At 42.9% G+C, this 12,093-nt stretch overlaps 1 protein-coding gene across 5 annotated transcripts in view; it reads right to left on the bottom strand.

Moving 5' to 3' along the window:
- LOC139342112 (single-stranded DNA-binding protein 3) overlaps window positions 1-12,093 on the bottom strand; it is a 40,604-nt gene that overhangs the window by 13,463 nt on the left and 15,048 nt on the right. For all 5 annotated transcript variants that reach the window (XM_070979040.1, XM_070979039.1, XM_070979038.1 and 2 more), the window contains exon 5: window positions 2,505-2,594. In XM_070979040.1, the coding sequence (XP_070835141.1) occupies window positions 2,505-2,594 (90 nt within the window). The remainder of the gene's footprint in view (window positions 1-2,504; window positions 2,595-12,093) is intronic.

Raw genomic sequence — 12,093 nt, forward strand, 5'->3', positions numbered from 1 at the left:
GCAAATCAGAACGTCCCAAATTTGATTGGGGGCTTTGATTAGAGCTGAAACAATTAATTGATTAGCTGATTGACAGAAAAATATTTGCTGGTTCCTGCTGTTATTTGTGACAATTTGCTGCCTTTTGGGGGACAGTAAACTGAATACCTCTGGATTTTTCAAGAGTTCATTGGAAAAAACAAGACATTTGAAGGCACCACCTTAGGCCCTGATTTATTAATATCTGAAAGTTACAGACAGAAGTCAGGCAGATTTATCGATAATGAAAATAATCATTGTAGTTTCAGGCTTAATCTTCTCCAATCAGACCGTTCTTGATTTTAATTCCATTTTAGCCAGTTTTAGACTGCTATATTTAAAGTTGCACAGCTGCTTGTGTGCTCTAATGACACTGAAACATGTGGCCTTGTTTCACCAAACAACATGTTTGTGTATCTGAAATCAGAGTATCCAGAAAAGGTGTTGCTTAGGGACCAGGTCTGAAAGTCATTATCATGACAGGATGAGTGCTGGAAAGATTAACTCAAAGATTTGCCAACTATGAGCACCAACCACAGTTTCAGCAAACAACCAAACCTTTCCCGTTACAATAAGGCCCCTTGAACGCAACGTGCACACAAACACACACACACACACACACACACACACACACACACACACACACACACACACACACACACACACACACACACACACACACACACACACACACACACACACACAAACCCTCGCCCAATCTCACTCCCCCACCAATGTTATAAATAGCACTTCCATGCGTCTCTCCTCACCCTCTCTCCCCCCACCCTTCCTCTTGCTTATTCACAGTCGTACTCTCACTAATCCCCCACCCCCCCACCCCCCACCCTCTCAGCACATTGCCTCGTTCTCAGCAAGCAAACAATGGAGTGCTAGGTAGCCACAGAAACAAACACCGGGCCACAAATCCTGGTGGCACTGATCTTTCACATTTCCCTCTCTTCTTCCTCTCACCCCTCTTCATCTCTCTCCATCCTTCCCTCCCTCCATCCAACGTGTCACTCGCCTTTTCTCTCCCACTCTTCTCCACCACCTTATCGTGCCTCCTGCCAAATGCCAGCGCTGTCCATCACACCGCCGCCTCACGGAGGATGTGTGCGTTTGTTTGTGATCGTGTGCGCGTTTTGCTGTGTTTGTATATGTATCTGTGTGCGTTTGTGTGTCTCGTTCTATTCACTCTTCAGACAGCCGTCTCCCACACTAAAACCTTTCCCTTCACAGAGCCGGGACAGGTCAGAGACAGAGACGGAGATGGAGGAGTGGAGAGAGGATGAATACGGGATGGCTGAATCACAAATCGGTCCAACGGCAGCCCGGCGAGAGGGAGCCGCGGATGAATCAACATCAGAGGCTCCGGTGGGCGGAAATATCAAGAGTGGGATAAACGATGTTCGGGAAAATGTGGGAAGAAAGACAAAATAAGTGGGAGAGTTGGAATTGTGGCGTCTTTTGATCAAACCTGACTGAGATTTGAGAGTGAAGGACTTAATTACTGCATCCAGACGGATACCGAGGTCGACAATGATCAAAATCTGATGATACATTAGCATTTACAGTCTTTTTGTGTTCATAAATAAAGTGATTCTTTGTGATAAAGACACATGTGACTAACTGCAGAAAACACTTTTACAGTTAAACAATTAACTTTTTTTTCGGTGTCCTGTGAAAACCACCCATCTCCAATTTTAGTAAGAAGCTCTGAATCTTTACCTTAAACTGAAGGTTTAGAAAATGTTTGATCTTAAGCGAAATGAGCCATTTAAGCTGATGATTAGCTGAAAAATGCATGTAAAAACAAAGCTGGTTTTTTTAATGAGAAGTTTTTAAAATACATGGTTTTCAGGGCGGTGGCAAAAGGATAAAGGTGATGTAAAATTTAACTACAGTGGGTGTCGTAATAACAGCAATAACAATAAATACGAATCAAAAATCAAAGCTCTTATTAACTTGAATTGAATTTCAAGACAAATATTCAGAAATATGCCACAAATAAAACTTTTATTGCAGCTTCTGCTCAGCGTGCAAACATTAAGGCCAATACTGATACATCTTTAATAATATCGGTCAATAACTCCGGTCTGCTGATATCAGTCAAGCTCTATTAATTAGTCTGAAATGTTCTGCTTTTCAATTAAAGAGCTGTTTTTTTTTTTTTTTTTTACAAAACAAAGAGAAATGCTTACTCTTATTTTGGTGTTTTGATTGAAGAGTTAAGTGGTTATCGGGGGGGGGCAGGTGAATTTTAAATGCCTTGGTCTTCTTTGAAACAGGACTGAATTAAAGAAAGCGGCCATCTCAGTGCTGGGGATGGGATTTAAAGGATTTGAGAATATTACCTAAAATGTATTTGATTTGTTTGTGAGGAGTCAGAGAGGGATGAACGGTGGGGAGACAGAGGTCAGGGTGTTTCTGTCGGTGATGGAGAGATGGAGGAGTGAACGGGACACTGACGGGGGGGTAAGTCGTACCTGGAAGAAGCCTGGGGGCATGGGACCACCTGGCATGGCGTCGTTCGGGGGCATGTTGCCCATCACTGGGCTGGGCGCTGCCGCCGCGCTCTGAAACTCACAAACATGGTGATTAAACGTGGTGTTTTGTGCCTAAGTGTCAGTGTGAGCCTCCGACTTCTCTACAGGAATATTTCTGCACTGATGCACTGCCCACCAAATTACTACAGGGGGCAGTGTCTGCATCTACAATCACAGCACACCCCTGCCCCCCCTCCCAAATCTACAGTTTAATGGTTAATTCAGAAAAGTGTCCTCTATTACAAACTTTAAACTGTTCCCTCGTCTCTGTGGTGGAGAGAGAGAGAAAGCGCCTAATCTCTTTCTCTGAACTAAGACAGAAGAGAAAAGTTTCAAGGAGAAATACCACCAAAATGTTATACTTATGCTCAGAGTCAGGTCTCTGGGAGAGCCGCGGATTCAAAGCTGTACACAGAGCAGACTGCAGCAGTCCTGATCTACACCATCACATTCTCACTGCTGAGCGCTCCGAACTCGAAGCTTAGTATCTATTATGGTTCATCTCATATGAAAACCACAGCTGGCACCGCTGCATGGACTGTGGACACATGGTAACGTAGACCATCATGCACAGTGGAGCTGCCAGTTTATCAGGTCCAGTCGAGAACACTGCAATCAAAACAACAGGCACGCAGAAATCCTAGTTTTCTGAAGTGCATGTTTTCCTCAGAGTGACATTCAAATTCACGGCCATTTTGGAGGCTGCAGGTGGTGCCCTATTGTACTGCTAAAGAATAAAAGGTGTCTCGTAGAAACAGGTGACTGCAGCGTTTTATAAAAAAGAAAAAAAAAAAAATCCGCAAACAGCACTGTGTCTCATTTTCATACAGATAAAATTTTCACATTATATCGAAAGCATGCTTACTAACAGCCCGTTCTTTACCGTCTTTTCAAAGTTTAACCTGTTTTATTTGGGTGAGTTTCACTTTGGATTATTTATCTATTAACAAATACTGAGCTCAGTATCAATGTTCTTTTTTTTCTCCTGCTTTGGCTGGTTTATATGGTTCACTTTTTAAGGTTCTCATTGCAATCTGGATATTAAATATTAATAAATACAGAACGCTGTAAATCTTAAAGTGCTTGCCTATCTTTCTCTCCTCAATTGCCGATTAAAATTTTGTCTAATTTTTATCTGAAATTCTTATACTATAATTTAATCAAAATTTTATAATTTAACACCACTTAAAAATATAGCAACACGTCATCAGCAAATAAGCTGAGTTTGTAGTCTTTTATGTATGAAGCTGTTTTAAAAAGGCTGGAATGTGAAAGAAGTGTGAAAGCGACTGATGCTTCTTCACTTCAGCTGACCGGTTACTGTCTCCATTATAGCATCGTCTGAGATAACAAAATGTTTCACATCATGACTTCGTTTTCAATTTATTTTTCACATCATATGAAAATTTTTATTTTTTACTTTGATTTCACAAAAATCAAAAGTAGCATCATTAGATCGTGCAATCTCAAATGTACTCAAGTATATGCAAACATTAAAATTAAGGACTGGTAGATGCTTTTTGAAGCAGGGAGCCAATCCCAAGAATCTGTATCGGGGCAAAACGGTGCATATTTTACTTGATTGTATTAACTGACATAAAGCAGACTGTCGCTTTCAGCAGTTAAAAAGACAAACGTCACCGGTGGTCGTAATCTGTGATGGCCAAAATAAAACCTGGCCATCGACGAGATTAGGTGCTCTCTGCAGCTGGTGTCTGCACTCAGGCAAAGATTATTGATGAGGCGAAAAAAGCATCGCTCTGAATAACCGCGAGAGGACAGAATTTCCACAAATTTGTCGCAATCTTCCAGTTTAATTAATTAACGCTTTTGAATCAGGACTATGTGGAAGCAGCTCTCAATTCAAAGCTACAGCTGTTATTTCAGTGTATCAGATCCATATTTTATTGACATTTAGGTGAATGTTAGCATCAGAGAAAAAAAAAAAAAAACTTCATCAGGACATCCCAAATCTGAAGTCTGGACTGTAGTTCTTCAACCTGATGAGAGCAACTGCTTAACTATACATCAACACAGCATCTAACAGCTAACACCACTGTTTAGAGTCTCTTTTACGTCAGTGAAACAATATGAAAAAATAAAACCAGCATCCAGGCTGGAGGAGAGGGGGGTGAATGATTCAGCCCGGGAGTTAAATATGATATAACTGTATTCTTGTCAACACACATAGATGGAGACGCGTGTTCAGGGTGCTTACATAAGCACGCCGGAACAAACACACGCATGCACGCCAACACATGAACGCGCAAACAGACACACAGAGTTGCATCACAGGCTCATAAAGTGCAGCCCTTCAGTACAGAGAGGCAGACAGGAGGGAACCGCAGGCTACAGGACCAGAACAGGGAGGGGGTTTAAGACCCAGGGGAGGGAGTCACTCTCACACACTCTCTCTCACACACACACACACACACACACACCTACCGTTCCACCAGCATGCACACCTAACAAACACACTATGTCCATGTGACACATACTGTGTGCTTGGACAACAACGCATACTAGCAATTACACGCATGTACACAAATACACTCGCTGCCCTTCTTCTCCTATCAGAAACCAACACACATAATAACTGGAAAAAAATAAATCACACACACACACACACACACACACACACACACACGCACACACACGTACACACACCTCCCCCCATCTTTATGCTAATTCTGCTAGTGAACATGAGCAGGCCACTGAGTCCCTGGGGAAGAAGCAGGGTCGGCTGCCTCTTTCTCTCCTCCTCCATCCTCCCTCCCTCTCATCCATCTCCCTCACTTCTCCTCTTCTGCACACTTTTCCCTCCATCTTTTCTCCTCTCCGTGACCCCCTTCACTTATTTCCCCAGCATCGGCACACACACACACACACACACACACACACACACACACACACACACACACACACACACACATACACCTTCCCTGTGCCCCAACCCCTGTACTATTCCTCCCCATCACAACCTCTCCTCCCCTCAGCCCCCCTCAGCCCCCACCCCCCCCCAGTAGGGTGTCAGCAGCTTGCAGAAGCTGTTGCTATGGAGACAGGTCCTATCTGCACTCTGTCCCCCTGGCATCCCCCGCTCCAGGAGCGCAAAGAGAGAGAATAAGAAGATGCAGGAGAGAGTGAGAAGATACAAGAGTGAGGCAGAAGAGGAAAAGAAAAAAGAAAAAAGAAAAGAAGAAAATGTTTAAAGGAGAGTTGTGTTCGCAATCAATCACCTGGTTGCATTACTGTTATCGACTATTAATGATCTATTATCTGCTTGTGCACGCCACAATCGGCTGATTGGAACTGAATGTAAGGTGAAAGCAGGCAGAGAGAGCGCACAGTTGCCACCAGCAGAGGTAGATTTAGTATGCAGACGGTCTTTATTAAAACCAACTGGCCTGGGGAAATACGGAAGGATCCAACAGTGCTTTTTTAGTTTTTGTGGTGGCGCCCACAGTACTGCCTATATCTACCTTTCCATTTCAACTCCGACGCTCAGAAGTGGCAGACTGTCAGGAAACTCAAGACTGCCTCCTTGAATCAGAATAACTCAACTCACGCGAACGTAAATCTATGGGAATTTGTCTTGTTGACATTGGTGCAGGAAAACAATGACTGCTGATGCAGACGGAGCGCACAGGTACGGCAGAGCGCACCTTCATGCAAAGAAACAAGACGACAATTCAATCCGCAGCAGACATTAGTGCTGCACTAATTAGTTGATATAATGAACATGGCTTTTTGTAGTCGAGCTGAATTATTCATTTTCGGGCTGAATGTATGGAAAAGAGAGACTGCAAATGAATCAGCGTGTAAAGGAAGCACGACTTAAAAGGGCTTTAATGGCTGACATGCAGCAGGAAGGAGAAGAATAAGTTTCTTTCATTGAAGCTGGCTCAAAGTTCAACAAAACCCACGGGACGCATTTTCAAATGTCTGGGAATATTTACACTGTTTAAACTGTGAACGATATTTTAATGGCCTTCCTCGGCAGAACTGCACAAACATGGTGTCAAAGCGCACCGGAGCCACGTCTGCACAAAAATAATATTAGGTACGTTTTTATGCTACCTGCCTCTCAATATACAGCATCTCGACTGGCAACTTATCACTGTGGCTTCAGTGGTTTTGGATGGAGAACTGCTAATTTCAGCGTTTTTTACAACATGATATAACATTGTCAGGCTCATTCAAATTATATATAAGATTGGTTCACAATATTAAGAAACACTATACGAAGCTCAAACAGCTCTGATTTAATTGGCTTTATATCCATTAATTATGACGGTCTTCACACTGACATAAAACATTTGGTGAAACGTAATCTGATCGACATTAACCCTACAGTTTAATTTCAAATAGTGCTTTACGACTCGTCTAATTCGTGAATAAAATGGTTTATCAATCATTAGCGGAATGAAAGAAAATTAATTGCTGACCATTTTGGGAAAAATTAAGAGAAAAAAAAAACGGGACAAAATTTGCTAAATTTTAAAAACGGCTGTTTTCATTCGTCTTGTCTGCTTGTAAAACTGAATATCTTTGTGTTTGGGACAGGCGGTCGGACAGCATCACCTGAAGACGTCACCCTGGTCTGTGGGAAGCAGGCTTAGATGTCGCTTCAGGCAAAAAAAAAGCTGCAGACATGCGACATAAAGCAACGACCTTTGACTCCTACTGTAAACACTCACTCAGCTGAGACAGCGTAATAAACTACGTCAGCCTCTGTGGCACCACGGCGGCGTCTTTGCAGTAAAACATCCAAACTGTGGCGATCTTGTCCACAGTTGATGCTCCCTGTGAGGACGCCGTGTTGTGCTTTCTTTTCCTATTTCGTACAATGCTGATGAATAATCCATCAGAACAAAAGACTAATGATCTGATTGGCTGGTACAATACGGTATGTAGATGGGCTGTACAGAAGAGCATTGATCCCTCCCTCTCCATTTCCTTCTCCCTCTCTCTCACCCATAGGACCTACCGGACAGATCAATAGTGCTCAACACATTATTGACCTCCGCCTGATACCTTTCACAGGGATAAAGACAGAGACATAAACACTGGATGGAGAGGTAGGGAGAGACGGCGAATGTATCGGTGTGTGTGTGTCTGTATTTATGTGTGTCCCTGCCTGGAGAGGGTACTAATCTACATTCTGGTTCACACTGATATGTACCTCATCACTGTCTCCTTGACCTGCTGTCCTTAGCACACAGAGAGAGGCAGAGAAAGAGGGAGGAGGGGGAGGAGGCGAGGGAGTGAGGATGGAAGAGAGTGAGAGTGTGGAGACGGGAGGGAGGGAAAAAAAAAAAGAAATAGCTGACTGTGGTGATCTAGCTAATTTATCAGCCCAGTCAAAACAGTGTGTTTCGCCGAGGAGCAACAGGATACGGCTGCTACTCTCACCGTCAATGCACACACACGCACAATCTCTGAAAGCCCAGCTGGTCCTCTAAACTGGCACAACGCACACACACACACACACACTTCCCCAAAAGCTGCTGCCAAGGTAGCAGTGCTGAACCAGACAGGCGGTCTCGTGCACACGCAAACACACGTGCGCACACACACCGGATGACAGCACTAATACATGCTGCAGACACAACATCCACTTAGCCAACACTCCAGAGGGAAGGCAGAGAGGGCGAAAGACAAGAATATGGAGGGGAACGAGAACAACTGTGGACCAGAATATAGTTTCAAGCACAATCAGAGGTTTGCTCCACACTCTGGCATCAACTCTTGGGTTCAGATGCTGAGGTTACATTTCTTATTATTCATACATTCATATAAGAAAACCTGCACATATGAAACTTTTATCGGGACAGCTTTCAGGTGACCTGGAGTCAATCAGGACTCTAAACCCTCGGCGTGGTCATGTCGGGGGTTAGTCAGCGTAAAAGATGTCCAAATTACCTAGTGTGCAGTGGAAGAGGCCAAAAAAAACCCACACTGGTGGTCCACTACTCCAACTGGAAGCATGAGCGCCAAAGAAGAGGAAACATCACACAGATCTAAGTTTATTTTGGTCATAGCCACAGTTTCCTGACACGTCTTTTAACATGGTAATTAAATCCAAAAAATGTGCAGCAAAACATATGAAACCATCATTTTGGCCTGACCTTAATTGATTTGATTTGGACCCAGATATGCAAAAATAAACAAAAAAAGAGTGGCATCTGTTTTATAGCACATGTCGATTGTTGTGGCGGCGTTACACATTTACAGGACAGGATGTAATATACTGCATTTACTGGGTGAAAGAGCACGGCGTCTATCAGGTTCAGCTTTAAAGGACCAGCGCTTCTACAACTTCTGTTTTACTTTAAACTGCTGCTGCAGCATGTTAGGCCTTGACCACACAAATATTTTTTTGTGTGTCAATGTGTACATTTGAGAGACAAGGATGTCATGACCTTAATTTGTGCACGCATGCGTCGCTGCTTTGTGTAATGTGCATACGTGTGAAACAGAAACAACAATGGCGGACTACTGGTTAGTTTAGTTTGGTTAGCATTTCCAGGGCATGTGGCAGAAAGGAAAATAAGGTCAGTACGCACAGTCAGAATGTTCTTCTGAGGTATTTGACGTAAGGTTGATGTCGACTTTAATGCCACGGTCCAACATGCTTGATAGAGCATTTAAATCCTTCTGTTTTAAAAAATATCCGTATACGTGTGGTCAAGGACTGAGTCGCCTTCAAAGCAGAAAACCACTTACACAATGATTTCTACTAATGGTTTTAACAGGACAGCTTCGCTAGCTTGAGTCAAAGACGTTGAAGCAGAACTGTGTTTTTAGGTCCCTGTGTTGTTTGTCAAGTAGCAAAATCATGATCATGATTTTTAGAGTAATATCTGTCAGCACCATCCAACTGTCACTCATTTTTAAGGAGCAGTTCTTTATTTTTTATTTTTTTTTAATATATATATATATATATATATATTTTTTTTTTTTTTACATGATATTATTATTTATTTTTTTAACATCTCTAAAATATTTCCCATTCGTTACAGTTGCTGTCGTCTGTTCTGCAGCAGTGTCACAGCTTCCAAACGAGGTGCTGCCTTCACCCCTGCAACACATCAGGCTGTTTCAACATACGTATTGTAGTTTTTCAGAACTTAATCACACAGCTAATTATCAAATTTAATGGAGCTCTTTGCACTTTTTCCATTACCGTGCACTGATACTGCCGCTGGTGGGAGAGAAGAGACAAAAGAGAGGTGAAGCCAGAATGTATGCAACTATCTTTTAGGGAAATAGAGCTTCTTTGGATTCAGCTGCAATGAAGATTATTTTGGCCTCAAAGTAATGTCGGGAAAAATGACGGATAACGTTCGTGAAGGCAGCAATATATGTGCGCAAGCCCGATTTAATGGATTTTTGGAGATAAGTTTAAAAAACTGACTTCTGGGGGCTAAAACAAACCTGGTGCACAACAGAAAGCTGTTAACTGTAACAAACACTGCTGGGTTTAAATATTTCATTAACATTTAAGGCAACAGGAAAAACTAAAATTACACCAGTGGCGTTCCCCAACGCATCAGAAGGTCCTGAAAAGCACCAAAACGGACACTAAAAACATGTTTCCAGGGCTTTAACTACCATTTGGTGAATTCAGAAAAGCAGATGAGATCTTTAATTACTCAAGACAACTAATATACAGCATTTTTATATTTGTCTAAACCTAAAGGAGCAAAATGTGACCTCTGAATAAATGTAAGAACTATTATTTAACTATGATAATAGCTCTTTTATTTTCCTAAAATAGCCCATCCCCAATACCGCTTTTGATTTCACATTAGCTGTCTTTAGTGTTATGGATTTACACACACACACACACACACACACACACACACACACACACACACACACACACACACACACACACACACACACACACACGTGCGCAATCATACACACACACGCACACACAGGTCTCCTGCAGTTACTCTGTTTAAATGAAAAGAAAACCAAGCCTTTCTTCTATTTCCCCGTTCTCCATCGTTTTGACATTTGCCCACTCAGCTCCATTCTCAAATACCTCAACTGTCTCTTGGCTGTGTCTTCATGTTGTCTACGCTGCCCTCTCCTCCTCTGCACTTCTAGGCATTGTGGGTAAACAGCTAGATTAGCCAATCAATCTTCTCTCGGGAACAGAGGTAGTGGCGGTGGCGAGGGAGGGAGGAGGGGTCAGCGAAGAGATAGGGGGAGAGAGAGAGAGGGAGAGGAAAAGGGGAGGAGAGCCGAGGAGAGGGAGTGAGCGATAAGGCGAGTGAGATGAGAGGGGGCGTGGGTGAAGGAGGGAGTAAGAGATACAGTCAAGAGGGTGGGAGGAAAAGGGGGAGGACGGGAGGAAAGATGCAGATGTGGAGGCGTCACAGTGAAAACATGATGATGGTGGTGAAGAAGAACAGGCTGGATTTACACAAAGGAGAGAGGGAGGAGTGTGAGAGAAGCGCACAGGTAAAAAGACAGAGGAAGAGTGTGATGAAGGAACGAAGAAGCCTCAGCTGCAGGTTGTGTTGCTTTTCAATCACAACTTGCATGACTTTCAGACCCTTCGTGATGCTCCCTGGATTTGAGACAGATTCGACGATTAACGCTGGTAATCAACCCAGATAATTAACCGACGTACGACGCGATGTTTGAAGAATGTAACACAAGTCTATTACAGCAGGAGACAGCGAGCATGCCAGTTAAAATTAATGGAGCCGACCAGACGACATGCAAGCTCTGCAACACAACTCGAACAAAGTTAACTCTTTGTCCTTATTTCTGCTCAAGTACAGAATTCATAAAACGTGCCTTCTCGTTTGTAGTCCTTACGTTCCTTCACTTCAGCTAAACATCAGTTTCAAACAATCATGAGAAAATGGTATTACCCTCGAAAACAAGTCTAGAAAACTGCATTTTAAAATACTTTATGTAAAGCTATTTAAGCCTGAACTGAAATCCTGTATGATGAGATCAATTAACACATCACAAATAAGGATAGTAATCTGTAGATGAGGGGGGAAACAGCCTCTATCTGCTTTCCAAACACTAAACCCTCTAAGCCTGCCTCTTTGGTGAACCAGATGCAATGATAAACCCAAAAACTGGACATAAACTAACTACCAAGTCAATCTAAGACAGCAGTCTAACAGCCCCTGCATTACTTTTAATAACCGGTGTCAGGACTTGTAGAAAAAGTTGCCTTGGCTGTAACCATAAACCTTTGCTGCACCCAGCAGAGAGAGCTGTGATAATGCCTCTTAAATGCTGCCTTGCAATCTAGCAATCCTCAAAAGACTAAGAAACTCTTTTGAGGTAAGGTGAAATATTGTTTTTTCTTGCGATGCGTCTACCCGGCTCATTCTTTTGAAACCAGTAGAAAGGACCTGTGCTCAGAGACTAGCCTCAGGGGGCTGGAGCCAAAATTAAACCGGTCCCGTCTCTTTCGCTTTATCACTGTTAGGAGCAGACAGCAAGAAACCATGTAGCACCACCCATCTACATAGTCTCACACACTCAC

This window comes from Chaetodon trifascialis, chromosome 14, assembly GCF_039877785.1.
Source record: "Chaetodon trifascialis isolate fChaTrf1 chromosome 14, fChaTrf1.hap1, whole genome shotgun sequence".
In the NCBI taxonomy this organism is placed as follows: domain Eukaryota; kingdom Metazoa; phylum Chordata; class Actinopteri; order Chaetodontiformes; family Chaetodontidae; genus Chaetodon; species Chaetodon trifascialis.